Here is a 27,616-nt window from a genome sequence, read left to right on the forward strand (position 1 = left end):
ATGGCCTAAAGCAAATAAACTTTTCTAGTTCAGGTTTCCCATGGATCAATTTTAAGAAAATTATCTTAATCCTGAAAAGAGTATTTCCTTCAGCATATTACATGAAACCCTGTTTTAAAATACTTTTAACCAAAACCCTTTGTATAAAGCAGGATTCTCCTTGCTGTTATATTAGCTTTAATTCTATGAATTATATTAACCTTGTCTTAGATTAGGGTTTTTTAATGTAAAAATATGTTATATAATCAAGTAAGTTTTAGAAATGCTATATCACTATTAATTTTTTTTTCACAGCTACATGAATGAGTTTTCAGAGCCTTTAATATACTTACATGAATTGTGAACCTCCAAGAGAAAATTTAACTCACATAAAAAATAAGTATCTTCCCTCCTTATTTTTTTTTCTTTTTGTAGCAATGACAAGGATTAGCATTTCTTGGGACAAACTTTAGAAAATTCTGACTTAAAACATCTACATATATATTTAAAAGAAAATATTTATTGAGATAAGTCTCTAATTTTGGAGTAGATATACTTATACTCTCCCAAATCATTATTAGCCAACCTATCTTGCTAGTGGATAGAAAACAAAGAAAGGAAATGCAACTATAAGTGTATGGGTAATTTTTCCAAACGTTTGGCACACAGTACAAGCTGAATACACTGTTTGAGTCCAATTTTCTCAAAAATTCAAATCTATAACAAGTGACAGAAACCAAGGAAGAAAATTTTAATAATGTTTTTAAACAAGCATTTAAAAAAACATTGACCCTTATTTTGCCACAATCTCAGGGAGAATATATATTTTTAACACTGTTAGGGAACATTATAGATAGCCTTGAAGGAAACATTTTCAAGGATAGTTTGAAGAGTTTACCTTTAGAAATGTAAATTTCCTCATTTATCTAACTAATGGTTTACCAATAGCTCCAGTAATCAGGGTAGAGATACACCACATGGTTGACCATGTTTTATGATGGAGGGAGCATAGCCTACTTAGAAAAGTCCATCTGAAGAAAGAAAGCTTGGTGAAGAGTCATTTGCTTCTAAAAAGAGTTAGTCAACTCATCTTTCTGGAGTTAACAGTGATAACCAAACAGAAAAAAATACTTGACTCAAAGTCCTGTTAATGAGGCAGTTCAGTAAATTGTACGGAAGTGTATACAATTCTATACAGCTTTCGCAGTGAAGGTGAAATGTCATATGGGTCAGGGAAAGTGAGAGAAGGCAGGAAGGTGTTACCAATACACACTGAGGGTGTCACCAGAGCATCCTCTGTAGATCAAATAAAGCCCATCAGCACGTAACTAGATGGTGATGAGGCTGAGAAAGAGCGTGAAGGATGTGAGTTCAGTGCAATGCAAACTGACAGCTATTTGTGGAGTTTGGCCTGCTTAGAATAGTATTTCCATTTCCCTTTATCAGTGAATGAAGACTGCAGACATTTCCAAACAGGTTTCTTTTAAAAGACTAAAATTTAACATAGAAGGTACTGTCTCATGTTGATTGTTGATAATAGGCTATTAAAGGTCATACATTCAATGAAAGCAGAAAATCAAAGAGCAGTGTAGTATTAAAAATCGCAGCACACCAACATGGCACAAGTATACATATGTAACAAACCTGCATGTTATGCACATGTACCCTAGAACTTAAAGTATAATAATAATAAAAAATAAATTTAAAAAAATCTCATCTTAAAAATTCTGTTGAGATTTATTAACTGAATCTGGCAGTGTTAATACATAGCTCATTTATATTATCAAAGGAGAAATGTTATCCAAAGTAAGCAATTTGTAATACTGTATGAAAATATTTTATATACAGATATAGTGTCAAAATTAAATACACATATTTCATTAATTAAAAGGTAAACATATATTATTATCTTAAAAATATACCTCCCAAATTACAAAGTTACTTAGATAAGTTATAATCTATATAAATGACAAAGTAACTCATTACTAAGGTTTAACATCCTTAGACCAGGTGAATTTATTTTTATTTTATTTTATTTTTTGAAATTATCCTTTTTTCGTGTCAAAACATTTGCTATTACCATTTATTGAAGGTACTGTGTTACACATTCATGATTAATTCAATCTGTTGAAATCTCTTTTAGGTATCTTGGACCTTATTATGCTGTTGCTTACTTAGGTATATGACTCTCTTATTCTCATGGGCATTATCCATATATCATTGTTAACCCTAAAACATCTCCAGCACAGAAGATGACAATTTTCACTCTAAATACAGTATAATAGATTCATAGTGAACCATAAAATTATTTTGACAGCAAAGCAATGTCAATTTTGAATCTTTGAAACCATTATATACTTCATAGATTTAATGTCTGGAAATATTTAAACAGGCTTAAAAAGTATTATTGCAACTGATACCTTACATGGATTGTCTTACAAAAATCAGTACAGAATTATACTGATTGATATATGTTCACATATGTAAGAAATAGTTTGTTGACTGGAGCATTCAGTTTCCATTGTTTGTATCCATCTTCTAGTAATACAGTATGCATTTCTCAATTGCTCTAATCCGTTTTGACCATGGTGCATTCAGTAACTTCTAGGAAGCATTCCACTCTGAAAAACTGCATAAGCAGATAGATTCTTGGAGGCTGCAACTAAAGTTCATGTTTCTATATTGCCACTCCATATTTTTCAGTGTTCTTTAGTGCCCATCAAAATTTTATTCCAACAAGTTTTTATCTTTTGTAGTAGTCTCTTTAGGAAACATGAGTCATTCAGTTTTTTCTGTTCCTTTAAAGATTTATTTTCTTCCTAGAGAATAGAGTTTTAAAAGTTTAAACTTCACATTTTTACAAAAATATATATTTTAAAATACTCAATTTTTCATCATATTACTTTATGCTGAAAAACTGGTGTAATGAAAAGGTAGAATTTTGTGTGACATTTTAAAGATGATGGTTTCTAACTACCCTTGTGATAAATGACACGTAGAAAATTCAAAGTTGGTGTGATTAAAGATTTAGGATTCTCCAAAGAGCTATATCAGCTGACCGCCAGTTTCACAGTTTAACAGTGGACATAATATACTGTTTAGAATTTCATGAGAAAGGTAATTGTAGATTACTCAGTTGAGTTTCTTTAATGTAGAAAAATGTATTTTTAATGGGAAGAATAATCAACATCGAAAATACTCAGATTATTTTGCCAAAGATAATTAATAAGGATATAGCTGATGGAGCTTGTACCCTAAGGTCTACTCCAACAATTAACTTCACTGGAATATGTCAGATGCCTGCCTCATAAGCTAGGTTTTAGCACCTGACAAGAATCTTAAAAAGGGCTACGTGTACAACCTATAGGAAGAAAGAGATACTTGGCATGAACAGACACATAAAGGAGTAACTCCATATAGACTCAGTTATATTTCTCTGAGTTCTCTGACCTGTGAGAATGGGAATACTGCAGGGTAGAGTAATTCTTCACTTAGACAACTACTAGTTAATCGCAAATATAAAGCATACTAGTGACTTTTACTCCTTCCTAGACCAGGAGGTAATATCAGTTGTTTCTTTTACACTCTTTACAATTGAGCCCAGACTTGAGGGTTAAAATCAACATAGTGTTTTCAACAATCACTGCTAAGTAAATGGATGTGCAAACAATATAAAAACTATTATAACTAGTTATTACAACTAGTTATTTGGTAACTAGATAATTTAGATAACAGGTTATTGGGTATTCTCTTAGTCATGTATTGTGCTCAGTGTTTTACATAATTTACTTCATTTTATTTGCTTAATCATCTTATGAACTTGATGATTTGAACTCATTTCACAGATGCAAAAACTGATCTGCAGGAAGATAAATAAGCTACTACCGTATATGTCAAGTAAATATAATAACTGAATCTGGAGCTCCTCTGTCCTATATTTAATTTGGCCACAAATTCAGATCTCTTTTTGTCATGTATTAGTAACACTAGCACATACTTTTTAAAGAATACATTTCAAAGATTAAACAACAGATCTCAAAGGGAAATATAAAGGCAAACTTTTCATATTATTTTCAATAAGGGGTCCTGGACAATTTTTTTAAGTACAAGTTGAAGTTGACTTGCCTAAGCAGATTTGAAATATATAGATGTGAAAATTTCATACTTTTCCTCGGACACTGAGAATAAGCATTCACTAAAAAGTAAAAAACAGGGAATCTTGGTTTTACCACTGCATCCTGGGAAAATAGTTGTTTTTTTTTCTTGTCTTTTTTTTGTTTTTTGTTTTGTTTTGTTTTTTGGTTTTTGTTTTGAGATGGAGTCCCACTCTATTGCCCAGGCTAGAGTGCAGTGGCACGATCTTGGCTCGCTACAAACTCCGCCTCCTGGGTTCAAGCGTTTCTCCTGCCTCAGCCTCCTGAGTAGCTGGGACTACATGCGTGCACCATGCCCAGCTAACTTTTGTATTTTTAGTAGAGACGGGGTTTCACCATGTTGGCCAGGATGGTCTTGATCTTTCCACCTCGTGACTCGCCCACCTCAGACTCCCAAAGTGCTGGGATTACAGGTGTGAGCCACTGCACCCATCCTTTCTTTTCTAAATTTCCTTTCCAAATTATCTTAGTTGAAAGCCTTCAGGGTGTTTATATTGTTTTTAGCTCCTGTATTAATTTCAGATGTTCCACTTTGCATGGAATCCATAGAGTTTCCTAAATCTGAGTATACAGGCTCACTTTGCTTTTCTGAAAAGAATAAGGAATTTCCATGTTGCCACATAGCTATTGGTCAAATAATGGAAATGTAAAAGAAGAATCCATCACTTTTATGAACCAGGTGTGCTCATTTTTCCATGCCTCAACCTAATTAATATCTATATCATTTTTTTTTTTTTTTTGAGACGGAGTCTCGCGCTGTGTCACCCAGGCTGGAGTGCAGTGGCACGATCTCGGCTCACTGCAAGCTCCGCCTCCCAGGTTCAGGCCATTCTCCTGCCTCAGCCTCCGAGTAGCTGGGACTACAGGCGCCCGCCACCACGCCCGGCTAGTTTTTTGTATTTTTAGTAGAGACGGGGTTTCACCATGTTAGCCAGGATGGTCTCGATCTCCTGACCTCGTGATCCGCCCGCCTCGGCCTCCCAAAGTGCTGGGATTACAGGCTTGAGCCACCGCGCCCGGCCAATATCTATATCATTTTAAAGTTTAGTCAGATCCAGTTAAGTATTCTGCCTTATTAAGTCATTCATAAATATTTTCCATATTATTGTATAATTTATCTAATAATATCTAGTAGTATATGTATAAATATATGTTTATATACTATTACATATTATACTGTACAATCTACAATAATAAAAGAGGTATAAGATAAGTCCTTATTGTTTAATTTTTATTTCTTTACAAACTAACAGGGATGGCTTTTTTTCTTCATGTATTTTTCATCTAGTTTATTTTCTCCTATATAAATTATTTATTTCTTTTACCTACTAGCTACAATATTTTAATGTTGCGGCTTCTAAAAAAAATCATGCTTTGGCATTTGCCCTAACAGCTTCTCTTTTAAAATAGTGGGTTTAAAAATGCAATTTAAAGGACTCGAATTTTTGAGGGGCACCTCACTTCTCCTTTTATCAATGTTATGATAAATTATTTCAAAACCAGCTATAAGAAGGAAACAATTCAAGATGAAAAATTAGGAATTAAGTTGAGTGAAAAGTTGATGAACCATAAGGAAAATTATACAATTATTCTCACCAAACTCTTTGTTGGTTGGGGTTCACCCAGGGCAGCTGGTTTTCTTCCTTTAACCTTAAAAACAAAGTCACATTTATGATATTGAATATTTCTTCATTGCTCCTCCAATTGTTTGTAATTGCTAATTTTCATATTGCCTTCAGCTCATCTAATCTATTTGAGACTCTACTTTAAATTTCTGATTGTTAAGAAAGTAAAACACTAATATGATTTAGAAATGGAATGTCAGGGTAAAGGAAGAAGCAAGAGAGTTCAATCTTCTGAACACCCAGAATCCATAATTTTGTAGGTATGCCTAGCACTGTGAAAAATTAACATAGTAGGGTATACTAGCAGAGATAAAACTTGAATTTTAATCAATATAAAAATAAAGTTAACAATAAATTGTTAAATCCTGGCCATACATTTTATTAAGCTTCACTTACCAGAAACAAAATGAAATAAAACAATAGTAAAAAGCGTGTAGCATGCCTGGCTCATGAAGAAAATTCAGTGTAGCTGATTGCTTTAACATCTTGCCTTGTTATTTCAAGAAAAGGGTAACTTGTATCAAGTTAATCAATGTTGTAAAATAATTTAATTTTAAATTATTTGCATATTTTCTTTCTCTACAGTTAGTTAATTTTGGAACATGATGATCCATACAAAGCTCAACACATAAGAGAAAGAATCACAAATATATAACATACCTAAGACCTTTACCCCTTCCTAGACCAAGAGGTGATATCAGTTGTCTGTTTTACACTTCTTTCAGTTGAACCAAGAGTGGAGGCTTATAATCAACATAGTATTTTCAACAGTCACAACTAATTAATTGGATGTACAAGCAACATACAACCTATTTGCATTAGACAGTACTTTGAAATAACTATAAGTAGGAATGAAGAAATGGTAGACTAGAGTAGTAAGTCTTCATGAATCTTGAGCTTAACCTTGAAGGCATAGAACAAAATAGATCCAATTTATAGAAAAAAAAAAGTAGAAATGCTCTCTAGGGGACAAACGTAAGGACCCAGGTTTGGAAATAAGCTTGGCAAATCCAGCACACTAAGAGGAGACTGGCTTCCATCGAGTACATAAAGCAATGATAAATGAGGCTGTCCAAGTTATATAATAGACAATCTACATTTTTATCACATCAATAGGGTTCAAAGATAATCTTACCATTTTACCTTCCATGGGAAACTACTAGTGCTCAAACAAAACAAAATTATTTTTTAAGTCATAAAAATGTTATTTAAGAAAACATTTAAAACCATAAAATAACCTTTTGATTTTGTGTGGCAGCTGGTAAAAATCCATAAAGAGGTAAATAATACAAATAAAATAAAACATTGTATTAAATATTGAAAACTTTTTAGTACTAAGCACTTTACATGTGTTATGCCATTTAATCTTTTCAAATCCTACAATATAGATATTATGTTTTTCTGCATTTCATAGATAAGGAAACTGCTGTCCAGTCTCTAGATGATGTCTTTCATATTTGGTTTTGTTGTTTTAGTTCATAACCACTAGTAGAAATGTAGGAAAATATTAGCCCTATTTATATCAAAATTATTTAAAGAAGGGGAAATTGTTGGACATATATATGTCTAGTTTAAGCATAAAAAGATATTTGTTAAATACATTTGATTTCCTGTTTTATTCACTAGGAGTTCTTATAAATGTGTACATATATGGATTAAAGCTCTTAATGAGTTTTAGATATAGAAATTTACCATTCTCCACCCAATATATCACCCTAGTATCCTTGGAAGTTATTATGGCAATGAAGCATTTATTTATTTATTTTTTACTCCCCTTTCACAAACAATTCACTCTAGCCAACATATAAACAAGTATTTCCAAACCGAGCCTTTCCTCTTCTAGGATTGAGTAAATATACTTCAACTTTAGATGATAATAAACACTTAGGATTCTATGATAATGGATATGATCACCAGAGAATAGTGGTATCTTGGCACAGGAGTAGTTAATATTTTCATTCAAAGTAAATAGTCCTTAGCTTACCTTGCCGGTGCAGTTCAACAGTATTGTTGTGCCTTCTGAAACTTTTAATAAGTGGAGATCAAAATCACCAGTGCTATTCATTTTAAGAAATTGCCTCAATTTGCGAGCAGCACGGAATAAAAACATACCTTCCTATTATAAGAAAAAGTCAGAAGGGCCATGGTTCAAATAAAATATTAATAAATGATAAGCTTTCTTAAGGAGCCTAGAGCTTGAGCTATATTGGTAGATAATGCCCCACCTCCACCCCAGCTTTCTATTCCAGTTAATCATGTGACTGACAAGTAACAGAACTAAAACTGTTTGACTCCTAGGTGACAGCAAGAAGTTCTTGGAACTTGGTTTAATGATTATCTTGACTTTTAAAGTTTGTTTTCTCTATTATGCTTATGTGATCTTATCGCTTATATGTGAATATATTACAAGATTATTCAATTTTAAACATGATAGCTGAAGGAGAAGGCTTCTGGAAGCAACAATATATTATAAGAGGTATGTGTGGTTTTTTCTTATTATTTCTTGCATCTTTTGAGCTATGGATGTATAGCTGATAATAAGAAAATAAAGGACTGTAGTCACCTAAAACGTAAGTTTTGCAGTTATTTAAATTAAGATATTTTTTAAAAAGAATTTATGGTTTTGAGATGCCATGAGGCTAACTTAGCTACTATGAGTTTTTAAAAGACTATGAAATAGCACACCCGTTTCTGTAAGGAGAAATGACATAAACTCTTTAGGTTTTGTCAAGTGTAATATTATACCAACTAGATGTGGTAATCATTTAGAGATAAGCAAATACTGACAGAAAAATTTTCAAGATGCTTCCGACTAAATTATACCAATGACTTATATTTGTATGTGTGCAAGCAATCACATTAACAAGTATTTTTCTGTATAAGAACTTTCAGAGGCCGGGCACAGTGGCTCACGCCTATAATCCCAGAGCTTTGGGAGGCCGACGCAGGCTAATCACTAGGTCAGGAGATCAAGAAACCCTGTCTCCACTAAAAATACAAAATTAGCTGGGTGTGGTGGTGCATGCCTGTAGACCCAGTTACTCGAGAGACTGAGGCAGGAGAATCGCTTGATCCCAGGAGGCGGAGGTTACAGTGAGCCGAGATTGCCCACTACACTCCAGTCTGGCAACAGAGCGAGACTCCGCCTCCAAAAAAAAAAAAAAAAAAAAGAAACAAAGAAATTTAGAAATAAGAGATAGGTGTGTCTTTGAATTTGACAATTCTAGTATTTTCAAGGTAAAAAAATAGAATGATTAAACAGAAAGAAAACTTGTTATCTAATAAGCACAGGGCTATTTGTAAAATTGGACCATAGTATGATCTAATCAATGGGAATTATGTGGTCAGACTGCAAATATTAATAGTATTCATATAATTCTCTAACAGAAGCACAAAAAATATAAGCTTCTATAAAATCAAGCTTGAATGACAAACTCCAAATAATTATCATTACCTTATTATCATCACATAGATGTCTTTTAAAAAAGTTAAATTCATTATTCAGGCAATTGCTACCAATTTCTTTCATGCTGTCCTGTAATAAATAACATAAAATAATGAGGTTAAAACTGAGTACTTTTCTAATATCTTATAATTATAAAAATAATAATCTTATAATATCTGGTATTTATATGTGCATTTTAAGGAAAATAACTTGCCTGGCTCAGCTGACTAAGCATGAGGAATAGTTTCCTATAGTTGAAGGATAAATAAGTGTATACAAAAATTCTTCCATATTTAGAGCCCCTCCCAGATCCCATAATTGAATTCCAGAATTCACTAAGAGAATCTGGCTCATCTAGGGAAATAAAAGTATCTATTTTAAAAGTTATGCTATATAGACAAAGTATTATAAAATGTGAAGTCATTAAGTTGAGATGAATTTAAGAGGTTATTCAGTCAAATTTCCTCCCATCAACAAACAACAAGAAGAGGAATTTATATTAGAATTAAGGGATCCATACAAAGCTCAACACATAAGAGAAAGAATCACAAATATATGACATACCTAAGACCTTTACTCCTTCCTAGCCAAGAAGATTTCAGTTGTATGTTTTACATTCTTTTCAGTTGAGCTGAGACTGCAGGCTTATAATCAACATAGTATTTTCAACAGTCAACTAATTAATTGGATGTGCAAGGAATATAAAACCTATCTGCATTAGACAGTACTTTGAAATTGACAGTGAGAATTAAGGTTGAAATTTATTCACAACATTTTTAGCAATGCAATTTTCTGGGATGGTTAAGGTAGAATTTTCCTGAGACACGGTGTAATTGCATGTGTGTGTATTATAAACATAGGAGTGGGAAAGCAGACTGGTATGTGCTCTTTTTTTTTTTTTTTTTTTTTCCATTTATAAGGAATGTAGTAGAAGAAGGTAGAGATTACCTAAATCAATAATTTAGTTGATATTAGGAAAAACTTCCTAAGGTTTCAGATTTTCGTATGCACCGGGTTGGACTAACTCTGTCCAGCAAACTAGCAATTCCATGCTATCAGAGCTTCTAGGACTAAAAGCAATCTTAGCCTACATAATGTCTCCAGAGAAACAGGATAAGAAGTGGAGCAATGGCAGGATTTAGTCATGGGCTTTGAATCCTCATCTGCCTCTCAGAAAAGTGTTCATTACTCTTATCTCCTGTGAAAAGCATGATGATGTCTGGGTTTACCCTGATTTTAAAATGTATATACTATCATTTTTGTCTAGAAGTGGTGTCTGAATACATACATCTCAAGTGTAAAAGATACATTTTCAATAACTATCTTCACATTGCCATTGTACATATTACTGAAAATGTAGTGGATAATTAATATTTGCCTATTAAGTTATTTTCATGTTGACTTCCCCTTACCCAAAGGACAATAACTCATACATATTTTTTCTTTGATAAAACATAGAGTTTTTAATTTTTACCATGTCATCCTTCAAAAAAGAAGTTGAAATATGTGCAGCTACTCTATATGATATCTTCCAATTCACCAAAAATATCATATGAGACAATATGTCACATAATGAATGCCAATTTCTTGAAACATTTTAGCAAATTGCATGACACACGAATATTTAAAAAGCCATATTGGTTAGGTGGCTGTTCTAGGTTATTAATAAAACTTATTTTTGGCAGATCCACAGAAAGATAATGTTATACCAGTTGATTTTTTTTTACCTAATGCTTGATACAGAATGTAAATGTGTTACTATAGCCTTAAAAAGTTGACTCCTATAGAGGTCACAGTTATTCATCGACCTTAGTACATTTTATTAATGCATCCGGTATAGATCTGTATGACTGCCAATTACTGTTGCTTTCTAAAATACTCTTCATTCATGCCCAGTCAGAAGAATGGCTCAGAGGAAGAATTACAGATACATGGTGTTGGAAAGAAACTTAAATGGCCATCTTTTGATTTAACAAAGATTAGAATTACTTGACCAAAGTCACAATAATTGTTTATTATTCACATGTCACATATGTCCAGATGCAAATAAGAAATCACAGCTGGGCACGGTGGCTCACGCTTGTAATCCCAGCACTTCGGGAGGCCAAGGCGGGTAGTTCGCGAGGTCAGTAGTCCGAGACCAGCCTGGCCAACATTGTGAAACCCCATCTCTACTAAAAATACGAAAAAAAAAAAAAAAATTAGCTGGGTTTGTTGGCACATGCCTGTAATCTCAGCTACTTGGGAGGCTGAAGCAGGAGAATCGCTTGAACCCAGGAGGGGGAACTTGCAGTGAGCCGAGATCACACCACTGCACTCCAGCCTGGGCAACAGAGCAAGACTCTGTCTCAGAATAAAAAAAAGAAACAAATCATATATCACATATGTCAAGATGCACATAAACAAATTTCTTCAAATATTTTATGAATGTGGAAAATCAAAAGAGAAAAGCCAGGATTATAAGACTGAACTGCAGTATTTTCTAGTACAAAACATGACATTGTCTAAGTTCTTTTTTTTAGGTGAAGTTATTTATTTATTTATTTATTTATTTATTTATTTGAGACGGGGTCTCGCTCTGTCGCCCAGGCTGGAGTGCAGTGGCCGGATCTCAGCTCACTGCAAGCTCCGCCTCCCGGGTTTACGCCATTCTCCTGCCTCAGCCTCCCTAGTAGCTGGGACTACAGGCGCCCGCCACCTCGCCCGGCTAGTTTTTTGTATTTTTTAGTAGAGACGGGGTTTCACCGTGTTAGCCAGGATGATCTCGATCTCCTGACCTCGTGATCCGCCCGTCTCAGCCTCCCAAAGCGCTGGGATTACATGCTTGAGCCACCGCGCTCGGCCGAAACCTAGTATCCATTAGTTGTTTTTTGATCCTCTCCCTCTTCCTACCATCCATCCTCTAAAAGGCCCCTGTGTGTATTGTTCCCCTGTGTGTGTCCATGTGTTCTCATCATTTAGCTGCCACTTATAAGTGAGAACATGTGGTATTTGGTTTTCTGTTCCTGTATTAGTTTACTAAGGATAATGGCCTCCAGCTCCATCCATGTCCCTGCAAAGGACATGATCTCATTGATCTCATTCTTTTATATGGTTGCATAGTGTTCCATGGTGTATATGTACCACATTTTCTTTATCCAGTCTGTTATCGATGGTCATTTAGGTTGATTCCATGTCTTTGCCATTGTGAATAGTGCTGCAATGAACATACACGTGCATGTGTCTTTAAAACGGAATGATTTATATTCCTTTGGGTATATGCCCAGTAATGGGACTGCTGAGTCGAATGGTATATCTGTCTTTAGGTCTTTGAGAAATTGCCGTACCATCTTCCACAATGGCTGAACTGATTTACATTCCCACCAACAGTGTATAAGCATTCCCTTTTCTTCACGACCTTGCCAGCATGTTATTTTTTGACTTTTTAATTATAGCCATTCTGACTGGTGTGATATGGTATTCCATATTTCTTGGAGGTTGTGTTCATTCCTTCTCATTCCTTTTTCTCTACTCCTGTCTGCCCGCCATATTTCATAAAGTCAGTCTTCAAGCTCTGAAATTCTTTCCTCTGTTTGGTCTATTCTACTATTAATACTTGTGATTTTATTATGAAATTCTTGTAGTGTGTTTTTCAGCCCTATCAAGAGGATTAAGTTCTTCTCTATACTGGCTATTCTGAACCCTTACTGGAGAGGTAATGAGGTCAGTTGGAGGAAAGAGGGCACTCAGGCTTTTTGAGGTTTCAGCATTCTTGCTCTGATTCTTTCTCATTTCTGTGAGCTTATCTAATCTACCTTCAATGTTCGATGTTGCTTACCTTTGGATGTTTTTTTTTTTCTTTTTTTTCCTGGCACAATTCAGCCACTTTACCATAGGGATGCTGTGGTTTGCGGGGGGTGTACTCCAGTCCCTAGTTGCCTTGGATTTTTCAGTAGCTGAAGGTATCACCAATGAAGGCTGCAGAACAGTAAAGATGGCAGCCTGCCACTTCTTCTAGGAGCTCTGGCCCAGGGAGGTACGAACCTGTTGCCCGGTGGAATGCACCTGCAGGAGGTGGCTGGAGATCCTGGTTGGGAGGTCTTGCCCAGTCAGGAGGAAGAGGATCAGGACCCACTTATAGAAGAAGTCTGGCCATGCTTTTGTAGAGGAGCTGTGCAGTGCTGGGCTAACGCTTCACTCCTGTTGGCTTGGGCTCTCCAAAGCCTGCAGGCTGGACAGGCTCAGTACCCAAATAGCAGAGATGGCAGCCCACCCCTCCCTCTAGGACCTCTGTCCCAGGCAGTTTTCAGATCTCTGTAGGCCAGAGAACACCAGCGGGGATGGCTGGAGGCCCTGCTTGGGAGGTCCTGCCCAATAAGGAGGGATGACTCAGGGACCTGAGTCTGACCACGTGTTGGTCAGAGCAGTTGTGCTGTGTTGGGGGATCCCTTCTGCCCCTGATCGGTTTGGACTCTTCAAAGCCTGCAGGCTGAAAAAGATCACTCACCCAAACAGTGAAGGTGGTGGCCTGCCCCCTCCCTGGGAACTCTGTCCCAGGTAGGCACAACACTGCTGCTGGTGGCTGGCTGGAATTCCAAGCCAATGTGTCTTATCCTTTGAGGCACCATGGAAGTGGGGCTCACAGACCATTGCTCCTTGGACCCTGGATTCAGCCTGTTTCCTAAGGGTATGCACACAGATCTAATATCCTGCTTTTCTGGAGTTGCAGTTACTTTTGCCGGGAAGCCTGGAGCTGGAATATCTACAGTTCCTGTTCTCCAACATGTGCCTGAGCAGCTGCTCAGGACTCCCATATCTCTGTGCGTTAGACTGAAAGCCCTGGTGGAGTAGGTTCAAGAGGGGATCTCCCAACTCGAGGTTGCAAAGATCCTTGGGAAGAGTGTAGTTTCCGGGTCACATATTCACTCACCACTTCTCTGGGCAGGGGAGGTTCACCTGGCTGGGTGTCGTGCCCAGGTGGGCTGTCGTCCTGACTTACTTTTCTATGTTCACCATGGGTCAAGTTGTTTCCTTGATTAATCCCAATGCGAGAACTTGTACGTTTCAACTGAAGGTGCTGTATTTACTTGCCCTTTTGTTCCTCTTTGTGAGAACCACTCACACTAGCTACTTCTAGTTGGCCATCTTGGCCACTTCCCAACTCTTTTTCTTTCAAGTTCTTCAAATACATAATGTTCTTTACATTTATAGAATTAGATCTTCAATTTCAGCATAGTTTTCTTCTATCTTTAAATTTTTAAATTACATTTTAAGTCTATTCTTTAGAAACACTAATTACATAAAAAATGAATCTTCTATTGAACTTTTTCTTTTCGTGTGTGTATGTACACACATATATACACACACACACACAATTTCATTTTGCATGGTTTTACTCATCCTGTCTTTCATATGCCTGTTTTAATGGAGTATTCATTTCCGGTTTTTATTTTAGTCTCTATATTTCCCCTAATTCCAAAGAACATTTGTTTCTTTCTGGTTTCTTTCATACTATATTGTTTTTAGCTGTTTTTACTTTGGTTTCTTAGAGACTTCACATTTTCCATTGCTTTCATGGAAAATTAAACTGTGGTCTTAATACTTCATTTTCCTTTTGCCTATTTTTGTGTTAATTCATTTGTTCATTTATTTTGCTAGTATCAGTGCATAATGTTCCTTTTAAATTTTCTGATTATTTTTGAAGGGATGCTAAAGTAGAGTAGATTATTGTTCAGCCAATATTTAACATCTAACCTCACCAAATAAGAGGATGTATTCATTCCATATGGCTGACATAACAAATTACCAAAACCTTGGAGACTTAGAACAATAAAAACTTATTATCTCACATTTCTAGAGGTTCTGGTAGAGCATGCATTGTTTGCCTCTTCGGTCTTCTGTTGTCTGCCAGCATTCCTTAGTGTTTCTTGGCTTGTCGCCTCATGGCTCCAGTCTCTGCCTCCATCTTCACATCACCTTCTTTGTGTGGGTGTCAAGTCTCCTCCTGCTTTTCTCTTAGAAGGAACTCGTGATAGCATTTAGGGTCCACCAAGATAATCCAAAATAAACTTATCACACCAATGTTCTTAATTCAATCACATCTGTAGACTTCTTTACCTTATACATTTCCAGAGATTAGAGTTTTTTTATCTGGGTGGCCATTATTTAATCTGCTATAGAGAAGTATGTTCCTCTGTCCATTAATGTTGCATTTGTCCAAAAGACATGTGGTAAGAAATTGATGCTTTCTGTATAGTTTCTGTGAGACAAGAATTTGGAAGCTGCTTAACTGGGAGCTTCTGGTTCTGCATCTTCCATGAGGAGGTAGTCAAGATGTTGGTCATGTCTGTAGTCACCTGGACTTCATCAGGACTAGAGGATCTATTCCCCAGATGACCCATTCATGTAGTTATTGGCAGAATGCCTCAATTTCTCACCACATGAGCTTCTCCACAGGCTTTCTTCAATATCCTTCCAAGATAGTTGCTGACTTTCCCCCAAGTATCAATGTAAGAGAAAGCAAGGAGGAAGCCATGTCTTTTATTACATGGAAGTCACACACTGCCATTTCCACATTATTCAATTGCCTTGCAGTGAGTCACTAATTCCAATCCACACTCAAGAGGAGGGAATTTAAGCTGTACCTCTTGTAAGATGGAGTATCAAATAATTTGTGGGCATATGTTAAAACTCCCACACAGCTGCTCCTTTCATCTTATGACTTAGAATGAAACATGTGGAGGTAATCAAACTCAGATAAACTGTATACCTGTGAACCTAAGGTAAATGCATATTACTGTATGACTTTCTCTCTTTCTGTGTGTGTATGTGTTTGGAGCAAAAACTGACTGATAGAGAACTATTGCTTTTTAGATCAACTAATTTTCCAAAAATAAAGGTGGAAAAGGGCAAAGGTAATGAAATGAAACAGCTGTTCATTCTTATCCTATTTCTGTATTCTCTGTCACAGGACAGTTTTCTTCTTAATTTTTTCATATTTATCTTTTCAGGAGAGAAAGTCAATATGGTTCAGTTACTCTTCATGGTCACATGTGTTAGAGCTAGCAAACTAATGTCTAATTATAGCTCATAGCTGATTGCTGCTTCCTTTATGTTCTTTTTTCCTTCTTTTTGTAGGGCTGGTTCTAAGGATTGGAAAGTTTTGGCATAGACTATATTCAGTCTCATGTCTCTTGTTATAAATAAACTTGATCCCTATAGAAATATACTTCATTGCCTTTTTTTTTTTTTTTTTTTTGAGATGGGGTCTGTCGCTCAGGCTGGAGTGCAGTGGCACAGTCTCAGCTCGCTGCAACCTCTGCCTCCTGGGTTCAAGCGATTCTCCTGCCTCAGCTTCCTGAGTAACTGGATTCCAGGCATGCACCACCACAGCCCGTAATTTTTGTATTTTTAATAGAGACTGGGTTTCGCCATGTTGGCCAGGCTGGTCTCAAACTCCTGACCTCAAGTATAGTAGAAATAATTTTCATTTCTGATCATCACTATGACAACCTATCCATGGCCTTGTGCCATCTGAAGCCTTGTTTAGGGGGACTTTTAAAATGCACTGCTTATTTTTCAGAAAATCTACTCTGTATGAAATTTGAAAAAGGCATATATTGTTCCTGGAATTCTATTTCATTTGCTACAATTTTTGCCATTTGTCAAGTAGCTTAGCAGATTATAGTATGACTTAATAGTTAATTCTTAGTTTAAATTAAAGTCATTTATTCTTTGATCAAATACTTTAGCACTTACCATGTGCCATTTAGTATTAGGAATACAACAGGGATCAAAATCATACATGGCTCCTTCCCTCAAGAAGTTTACTATTTGGTGGCAAAAACATTAATCCAATAACAGCAATCAATTCTCAACTTGATAACTGTTATAAATACAAGATATATGCTGCCATGAAGCCTATACAAGAAGATTTTACTTAAAAACCTCAATGAATACTTCCCAGAGGAGGATACTTCACAGGAGATCTCAATCATAAGTACCCTAGGGAAAAGGGGGATTCAATAGCAAACAATATAGGTGACTACTTTGAAGAGGGCGGGAACATGGCCTGTATGTGGCTAGAAAGAAGAGAGCAAGGGAAAGTAGGAATATAGCTGAGAGAGGAAGAGACAGAACTGGTTCAACATAAAGCAAGGGCTGGAAGAGATCAAATTATGTGTGGCCTTAAGGATATTTTAAGAAGTTTTGTGTCAATCCTAAAAGCAATAATTAATGTATTTCTACTTACAAATGTGGGAATAGCTTTCCTGGTTTACTTTTTTCAACGATCATATTAACAACCACATGCCAGATGGTTTGGAGAGAGGTTCAAGAAAGTATATGGGTGAAACTTTATGAGGCTATTACATAGTCAGTGCTTAAGATAATGGTTTATTGCACTTGATGGTAACAGAGAATCTTGAAATATGTGAATATATTTGAGAAATAGGAAGCAAATTTAATGTGATTTGAAAATAAAAATTAAGCAGGATGGACATATCAAGGATCATTCCTGACTTGTCTGGTGTTTACAACAAAAGAGTCAGATGCTCCTTGACTTAAATGGGTTTACATTCCAATAAGCCCATTGGAAATTCAAAGATTATAAGTCTAACTATGGTAAGCTGGTTATCATTAGTATTGTGTTGCCATTGAGACAGGAAATAGAAGAAGAGGTGGAGTGTATAGATCACGTGTTAGGTTTTAAACAGATGATGTGTGAGCTGACTTTCAAAGATTCAGGAACAGGTAATAGACAAATAGTGAAGCCAGAGAGTTAGACGGAAAGCCAAGAGAATAGATCGTTTTGAGGAAGTGGTGGTCCACAGTAAATGCCAATTAAAAGGTCAGGTAACTTGAGTCTTGTTCAAAATTTATCTACATAAAGAAAACAAGCTAAAGTAGAAAAGAAAGCTAATAATGGAATGGTAAAATAGATGATGGAAAATAAAATAAAATATTAAGCAGATATATTTGTTTTCAGGTAATATTTATAAAGAAGTGATGAATCTATAATAAAACATTAAGAGGAAAAGGTACTATGTAGAAGCCTATATTTAAATGTGAATGCATATGTAGACACTTGAACACACTTATCTAGCAGAAGCTTTTTAACTTTCATTTAACTGACTTTCTGGATGATCAATAGTTTCTATTCCTTCTGTCAAAACATATTGACTAATGCTCAGAGAACAATGAAGACTCCAGACTAGTAGTTTAGTTTCTTATGTGCTTGTGTATATTTTTTTCCATCATTTCAGCTGCTTTTTACTAACTCAATTCCTTAACACTAAGTTATACTTAGCATTTAATTATAATACTTAATACTATATAAATCAATAAAATATTAGTATAAAAATAGTTCTTTTGAGAACTTCTACTTTTCAGTTTGGTATGTAGGAAGCTTAGAAATTGCCAATCCGTACTTACAAGTAAAAAAGCTAAACCCATTAAAAAAAAAAAAACAACTCTTCTTAGATCAGAGAAGCAAAGTCACAGGGCAAACCACTGCCCTGAAGTTGGAGAGACAGAGAGGACCCCCAAATTAGAGAAACAGAACCACAACTTACTGAAGCAGAGATCCATGAGCAGAAGTCTGCATAGCAACCATTGTGGGGGTAGAAAACATTAAACTGTAGTTGGCAAATTGCTGAAGGCTCAATGTGAAACAACTTTGAGAATTAAAAACTCCAAAGGTACCCAGTCATAGTGGGGGGCTACATACTTTTATGAGTTTGACCTTTAGGAGCTCTATCTACTAGGTCCTCATGGTAAATATCAGATGAGAAAGTCCTCTTGTGCTTTTGGTAGGAGGAGGGGAAAAAACTACTATAAAATCAGCCAGAGGTGGGAGGATCACTTGAGCCCAGAAGTTTGAGACCAGCCTGGAGAACACAGTGAGATCCTATCTTTACAAATAATTACAAAAAATCAGACAGGCATGGTGGCACAAGCCGATGGTCCCAGCTACTCAGGTTGAGGTAGGAGCATCACTTGAACCCAGGAGGTCAAGGCTGCAGTGAGCCATGATTTATATCACTGCACTCCAGCCTGGGTGACAGTAAGACCCTGTCTCAAAAAAATAATAATAATTTCTAAAAAGCTGAATAGTCTGTTCTCCTTTAAAGGGCCTAACCTCAAGGGAGACTATTTTACCAGCACCTAACCTTCTGAGGTTTTATCAGAGTCTGATCTGCCTGGGGGAAAAAAATACCCAACTCTACGGTCCTCTAGTTTTTCACATGTTGGAAGGCTGCCCTGTACCCCCTAAGGAGGGGGAAAAAAAGAGCAGCACTGGTAAAGTTCACAGTCCAGGGTACAGGCTCACCAAAGACTAAGACCTAATCACAGGCTTATAGAACACATCCCCTTTTTCCACACCATATCATGACATCACTAAAGGCCTATTTATCACAGTTTCTTTTACTCAGAACATTATAATCAGCTATGAAAAAAAATTACAAGGCATACTAGAAGGCAAAAAACACAGTATGAAGAGCCAGAGCAAGCATAAGGACCAGACTTATATATGGCCATGAGGTTGGAATTATCAGAAATCTTTTTAAAAGTCTATGATTGAGGCCAGGCGCGGTGGTTCATGCCTGTAATCCCAGCACTTTGGGAGGTCGAGGCAGGCAGATGACAAAGTCAGGAGATCAAGACCATCCTGGCTAACACAGTGAAACCCCTTCTTTACTAAAAATACAAAAAAATTAGCCGGGCATGGTGGCGGGCACCTGTAGTCCCAGCTACCCAGGAGGCTGAGGCAGGAGAATGGCGTGAACCTGAAAGGTGGAGGTTGCAGTGAGCCGAGATCGCACCACTGCACTCCAGCCTGGGCAACAGAGCGAGACTCCATCTCAAAAAAAAAAAAAAAAAAAAAAAGTCTATGATTAATATGCTCAGAGCTGTCAGAGCCATAATGAAAAAGTTAGACAACAGACAAGAACAGATAGAAAATGTAAGCAGACAGATTAAAATTCTAGGAAATATTTTTAAAATGATAAAGATCAAAAACAGAAATAAAATATGCCTTTGATGGGCTCATTAGTAGACTTCACATAGCTGAGGAAAGAATCTTGGAGTCTAATGATAGGACAACAGAAACTTCCAAAACTGAGAAGCAAAAATAATAATAATACAAAACTGATAAAAAAGAACAGAATATCTAAGAACTTTGGGACAACTACAAAAGGATTAGCACACATGTAATGGGAATATTAAAAAGGAGAAGAGAGAGAAAAAGAAAAATCAAAGGATGAAGAAAATATCTAGAAAAGAATGAAACTGGAGAAAAGAAACAACTTACCTATAGAAGAGCAAAGATAAGAATTACATCCAACTTCACCACAGAAATCATGCAAGCAAAAAGAGAGTGGAATGAAATATCAAAATGTTGAGAGTAAAAAAACACTGTTTAAATTCTGTACTCTGTGAATTTATCCTTCAAAAACGAAGGAGGAATAAAGACTTTCTCAGACAAACAAAAATTGAGAGAATTTGTTACAAGTAAATCTGCCTTGCAAGAAATCTTAGCAGAAGCTATTCAGGAAGAAGGAAAATGACATAAGTCAGAAATGTGGATCTAAATAAAGGAAGGAACAACATCAGAGAATAAGTGAAGGTAAAATAAATACTTTCCCTTGTTTTTACTTTTATTTTCTTTCATTTTTAGTTGATGCAATAATTGTACATATTTATGTATGACACAGTGATATTTCCATATGTGATATACAATGTGTAATGATCAAATCAGGGTAATTAGCATATCCATCCCTTCAAACATTCATCATTTCTTTGTGTTATGAACATTCAAAATCCTCTATTCTAGCTTTCTGAGAATATACAATAAATCATGATAAACCATGTTCACCCTATAGTGCTACAGAATGCCAGAGCTTATTCCTCCTATCTAGTTATAATTTTGTATCTGTTAACCAGCCTCTCCCTATTGTCCCCTCCCTCTTACCCTTTTCTGCCTTTCATACCCACAATTCTATTCTCTACTTCCATGAACTCAATTATGTTTTAGCTCCCACATATGAATGACAGCATGTGGTATTTATCTTTCTGTGACTGACTGATTTGGCTTAATATAATGTCCTCCAGGCTCATCTATGTTGCCGTGAGTGACAGGATTTCATACATATTTATACCTGAAGGTTATTTCATTGAGTATATACACTAATTTTCTTCATCCATTTGTTTGTTGATGGACACTTAAATTAATTCCATGTCTTAGCCATTGTGAATACTGCTGCAATAAACATTAAGGTACAGGTATCTGTTTGATAGACTGATTTATTTTCCTTTGAATAAATGCTTGGTAGTGAGACTGCAGGAGCACATGCTAGTTCCATTTTTAATTTTTTGAGGAAACTTCATACTGTTTTCAATAATGGCAGTACTAATTCACATTCCCACCAACAACTCCAATGGTTTCCTTTTCTCCACGTCCTCATCAACCCTTATCTTTTGTCTTTTTGATAGTAGCCATTCTGACGGGTGTGAGGTGATAGCTCATTGTGGTATTGATTTGCATTTTTTCCGGTGATTAGTGATCTTGAGCATTTTTTCACGTACTTATTGGCCATTTGTATGTTTTATTTTCATAAATGTCTATTCAGATCCTTTGCTCATTGTTTATTATTATTATTATTATTATACTTGAAGTTCCGGGATACAGAACGTGCAGGTTTGTTACATAGGTATACATGTGCCATGGTGTTTTGCTGCGCCCGTCAACCCGTCATCTACATTAGGTATCTCTCTTAATGCTATCTCTCCCATTGTCCCCCACTCCCTGACAGGCCGCGATGTGTGATGTTCCCCTCCCGGTGCTCATATATTCTCATTGTTCAACTCCCATTTAGGAGTAAGAACTTGCGGTCTTTGGTTTTCTGTTCCTGTGTTAGTTTGCTGAGAATGATGGTTTCCAGCTTCATCCATGTCCCTGCAAAGGACATGAACTCATTCTTTTTTATGGCTCCATAGTATTCCATGGTGTATATGTGCCACATTTTCTTTATCCAGTCTAACAGTGATGGGCATTTGGGTTGGTTCTAAGTCTTTGCTATTGTGAAAAGTGCTGCAATAAACATATATGTGCATGTGTCTTTATAGTAGAATGATTTAAAATCCTCTGGGCATATACCCAGTAATGGGATTGGTGGGTCACATGGTATTTACAGTTCTAGATCCTTGAGGAATCACCACGCTGCCTTCCACAATGGTTGAACTAATTTACACTCCTACAAACAGTGCAAAAACGTTCCTGTTTCTCCACATCCTCTCCAGCATCTCTTGTTTCCTGACTTTTTAATGATCACCATTCTAACAGGTGTGAAGATGGTACTCTTTGTGGTTTTCATTTGCATTTCTCTAATCACCAGTGATGATGAACTTTTTTTCATATGTTTGTTGGCTGCATAAATGTCTTCTTTTGAAAAGTGTCTGTTCATATTCTTTGCCCACTTTTTGATGGGGTTATTTGTTTTTTTCTTGTAAATTTGTTTAAGTTCCTTGTAGATTCTGGATATTAGGTCTTTGTCAGGTGGATAAATTGCAAACATTTTCTCCCATTCTGTAGGTAGCCTGTTCACTCTGATTATAGTTTCTTTTGCTGTGCAGAAGCTCTTTAGTTTAGATATATACCATTTGTCAGTTTTGGCTTTTGTTGCCATTGCTTTTGGTGTTTTAGTCATGAAGTCTTTGCCCATGCCTATGTCCTGAATGGTATTGCCTAAGTTTTCTTCTAAGGTTTTATGGTTTTAAGTCTTACATGTAAGTCTTTAATCCATCTTGAGTTAATTCTTGTATAAGGTGTAAGGAAGGGGTCCAGTTTCAGTTTTCTGCATATGGCTAGTCAGTTTTCCTAGCACCATTTATTAAATAGGGAAACTTTTCCCCATTTCTTGGTTTTGTCAGGTTTGTCAAAGATGGTTGTAGATGTGTGGTGTTATTTCTGAGGCCTCAGTTCTGTTCAGTTGGTCTATATATCTGTTTTGGTACCATTACCATGCTGTTCAGTTACATTCCCTTAGAAAACTAGCACAAAACAAGGATGCCGTCTCTCACCACTCCTATTCAACATAGTACTGGAAGTTCTGGCCAGGGCAATCAGGCAAGAGAAAGAAATAAAGGGTATTCAAATAGGAAGAGAGGAAGTGAAATTATCTCTGTTTGCAGATGGCATGATTGTATATTTAGAAAACCTCATCGTCTCAGCCCCAAAACTCCTTAAGCTGATAAGCAACTTCAGCAAAGTCTCAGGATACAAAATCAATGTGCAAAAATCACAAACATCCCTATAAACCAATAATAGACAGAGAGCCAAATCATGAGAAAACTCCAATTCACAATTGCTACAAAGAGAATAAAATAAGTAGGAATACAACTTAGAAGGGATGTGAAGGACCTCTTCAAGGAGAACTACAAACCACTGCTCAAGGAAATAAGAGAGGACACAAGCAAATGGAAAAACATTCGATGCTCATGGATAAGAAGAATCAATGTTGTGAAAATGGCCATACTGCCCAAAGTAATTTATAGATTCACTGCTATTCCCATGAAGCTACCATTTGACATTTCTTCACAGTGTTAGAAAAAGCTACTTTAAATTTCACATGGAACCAAAAAAGAGCCCGTATAGCCAAGACAATCCTAAGCAAAAAGAACAAAGTGGAGGTGTCACACTACCTGACTTCAAACTATACTACAAGGCTTTGCTCACTTCTTAATCAGATTTTTGTTGTTGTTTTGTTTTGCTGTTGAGCTGTATGAATTCCTTATATATTCTGAAAATTAATCCCTTGTTATATTAATAACTTGCACATATTTTGTCCCATTCTACAGGTTGTCTCTCCACTCTGTTAATTATTTCCATTGCTGTGTGGAAGTTGTTAGTTTAATACAGTCACATTTGTTTCTTTTTGTTTTTGTTACTTGTGCTTTGGAAATCTTGGTCACAATATCCCTCCCTAAAAATGTTCTGAAGCATTTCTCCTATATTCTCTTCTAGTGGTTTTATATTTCTGGGTTTTATGTTTAAGTCTTTTATCCATTTTGAGTTGACTCATATGTATGGTGAGAGATAGGGGTTTAGTTTCATTCTTCTGCCTGTGAACATACAGATTTCCTAACACTATTTATTAAAGAGACCATCATTTTCCCAGGTATGTTCTGCATATTTGCCAAAAATAAGTTGGCTGTAAATACATCGATTTATTTCTAGCTTCTCTATTCTGTTCCTTTGGTCTATGTGTCTGTTTTTATACCAGTGCTATGTTGTTTTGGTTAGAGTTTTGTAGTATATTTTGAAATTGTATAGTGTGAGACCTTCAGCTTTGTTCTTTTTGCTCAGTATTGCTTTTGCTATTCAAGTCTTTTGTATTTCTATACAAATTTTAGGAATTTTTTTCTCTTTCTGTGAAAAATGTCATTGGTATTATGATAGGGATTGCATTAAATTTGTAGATTGCTTTGTGTAGTATGGTCATTTTAACAATTATTCCAATCTATAAGCATATTATGTCTTTATAGTTGTTTGTATTCTCTTCAGTCTTTCATTAGTGTTCTGTAGTTATCATTGTAGAGGTCTTCACCTCTTTGGTTAGATTTATTTCTAGGTTTTTATTTTTATTTTATTTTCCTCGTAAAAATTGTAAATCAGATTGCTTGATTTCTCTTTCAGAAATGTTACTGATTCTCATATGTTAATTTTGTATCTGGCAACTTTACTGAATTCATTTATCAGTTCCAAGAGTTTTCTGGTGGAGTAGATTTTTCTATGTATAATCATGTCATCAGCAAAGAGGGACAATTGACTTCTTCTTTTCCAATTTGGATGCTCTTTCTTTCTTTCTCTTGCCTAATTTCTCTGGCTAGGGCTTCCAGTGAGATGTTGAATAGGTGTGGTAAAAGTGGGCATCCTTGTCTTATTCCAGTTCTTATAAGAAAGACTTTCCGTTTTTCCTCATTCTGTAAGATGATAGTTGTGTGTTAATCAGATATGGCCTTTACTGAGTTGAAATACTTTGTTTCTATGCCAATTTGTTAAGAGTTTTCATCATAAAGAGTTCTTGAATTGTATCAAATGCTTTTTTTCTGTGCCAATTGAGATAATCATATGGTTTTTGTTCTTCACTCTTTTGAAGCAATGTATCACATTTATTGATTTGTGTATGTTGAACCTTCTTTGCATCCTTGGGATAAATCCCTCTTTATTATGTTCTACTATTTTTTAGATGTGTTGTTAAATTCAGTTTGTTAGTATTTTATTGAGAAACTTTGCATATTGGCTTGTAATTTTCCTTTTTGTTGTCTCTTTGTCTGGTTTTGCTATCAGGGTAATGTTGGCTTTGTAGAATGAATTAAGAAGAATTCTCTCCTTTTCATTTTTTTTTTTTTTTTTTTAAGAATAGCTTGAGAAGAACTGGCATTTATTCTGCTTTAAAATTTTGGTAGAACTCAGAAATAAAGCCATCTGGTCCTGGGCTTTTCTTTTTTGGGAGACTTTTTATTATTGATTCAATCTTGTTACTCGTTATTGGTCTGTTCCTGTTTCCTATTTATTCCTGGTTCTGTCTTGACAAGGGTAGATGTATTTAGGAATTGATTCATTTCCTCTGGGTTTTCCAATTTGTTAGTGTACAGTTGCCCAAAATAATCTCTGATAATCCTTTATATTTCTGTGGTATCAGCTGTAATGTGTGCTTTATTTATTTCTGATTTACTTATTTGAGACTTCTCTCTTTTTTTATTAGTTAGTCCAGCTAGTGGTTTATTTATTTTGTTCATGTTTATCTTTTCAAGAAATAAAATTCTGTTTTGTTAATCATTTTATTAATTAGTTTAATTTAGCTTTTAGTTTCTATTTCCTTTATTTCTGCACTTTATTTTTTCCTTCTTTGTATTAACTTTGGGCTTGGATCCCTCTTGCTTTTCTAGTTCCTCGTGGTGCACTGTTAGGATGTTTATTTGAAATCTTTCCACTTTTTTGATGTAGATGGCTATTGCTATAAAATTCCCTCTTAGCACTACTTTTACTCTATTCCATAGGTTTGGGTATATTGTGTTTATGTTTTCATTTTTTTCAGAAATTTTTTCATTTTGATCTTAATTTTTTCATTAATCTAATGATCACTTTGAAGCCTGTTGCTTTATTTCAATGTATTTGTATAGTTTCCAAAATTTCTCTTATTGATCTATAATTTTATTCCATTGTACTTTGGGAAGGTACTCAATATAATTTTGATCTGTAAAAATTTTTTGAGACTTGTTTTGTGGACTAGCATATGGTTTATCCTGAAGAATATTCCATGTGCTGGTGAAAAGAATATGTATTCTGTAGCTATTGGATAAAATATTACATAAATACCTGCTAGGTCCACTTGGTCTATAGCGCAGATTAAGTCCAATATTTCTTTGTTGATTTTCTCTATAGATGATCTACCCAATGCTGAAAGTGGGGTGTTGAAATTTCCATCTTACTGTATTGGAGTCTCTCTCTTTAGCTCTAATAATATTTGCTTTATATATCTTAGTGCTCCAGTGTTGAGTCCATATATATTTACAATTGTTATATCCTGTCAATGAATTGATCCCTTCATCATTACATACTGGCCCTCTTTATCTCTTGTTATGTTCTTTGACTTAAAATCTACTTTGTCTGATGTAAGTATAGCTACTCCTGCAAGGTTTTGGCATTCATATGCATGGGATATTGTTTTCTGTCATTTCACTTTCAGTCTATTTGTGTCTGATATGGTTTGGCTGTGTCCTCACCCAAATCTCATCTTGAATTGTAGCTCCCATAATTCCCATGTGTTGTGGGAGGGACCCAGTGGGAGGTAAGTGACTCATGATTGTGAGTCTTTCCCATGCTGTTCTTGTGATAGTGAATAACTCCTACGAGATCTCATGGTTTTATAAATTAGAATTTCCTTATGCAAGCTCTATTGCCAGCCGTCAAGTAAGATATCCCTTTGTTCTTCCTTCATTTTCCACCATGATTGTGAGGCCTTCCCAGACATGTGGAACTGTGAGTCCATTAAACCTCTTTCCTTTGTGAACTACCCAGTCTCAGGTATGTCTTTATTAGCGGCATGAGGACAGACTTAATACAGTGTCTTTACACATGATGTGAATTTCTTATTGGCAGCATATAATTAAGTCTTTTGTGTTTTATTTTCTACCCATTCAGCTGGTCTATGTCTTATAATTGTAGAATTTAAACCATTTACATTCAATGTTGTTAAAAATAGGTGAGAACTTACTACTGTCATTTTGATAGCTGTTCTCTGAATGTTCTGTATATCCTTTGTTCCTCTTTCCTCTTTTAATATTTATCTTTACAATTTGGTCATTTTCTATAGTGACAAGCTTTGATTTCTTTCTTGTTTTCATTAATGTATCTGCTCTACCTGTGAGTT

General features: G+C 35.6%; 1 protein-coding gene across 2 annotated transcripts in view; it reads right to left on the reverse strand.

The window, feature by feature from the left end:
* Positions 1 to 1,692: 1,692 nt before the first annotated feature.
* Positions 1,693 to 27,616, reverse strand: part of IL7 (interleukin 7) — a 61,663-nt gene continuing 35,739 nt past the window's right edge. The window contains exons 3-6 of one of the 2 annotated variants that reach the window (XM_009213242.3): positions 9,213 to 9,293; positions 7,743 to 7,874; positions 5,730 to 5,783; positions 1,693 to 2,798 (exon numbers count right to left, since the gene is read on the reverse strand). In XM_009213242.3, coding sequence (XP_009211506.1) covers positions 2,679 to 2,798; positions 5,730 to 5,783; positions 7,743 to 7,874; positions 9,213 to 9,293 — 387 coding nt within the window. In that variant the 3' untranslated portion in view covers positions 1,693 to 2,678. The remainder of the gene's footprint in view (positions 2,799 to 5,729; positions 5,784 to 7,742; positions 7,875 to 9,212; positions 9,294 to 27,616) is intronic. The other variant, XM_021942453.1, reaches the window with a different exon arrangement.

This window comes from Papio anubis, chromosome 8 (assembly GCF_008728515.1).
Source record: "Papio anubis isolate 15944 chromosome 8, Panubis1.0, whole genome shotgun sequence".
Taxonomy (NCBI): Eukaryota; Metazoa; Chordata; class Mammalia; order Primates; family Cercopithecidae; genus Papio; species Papio anubis.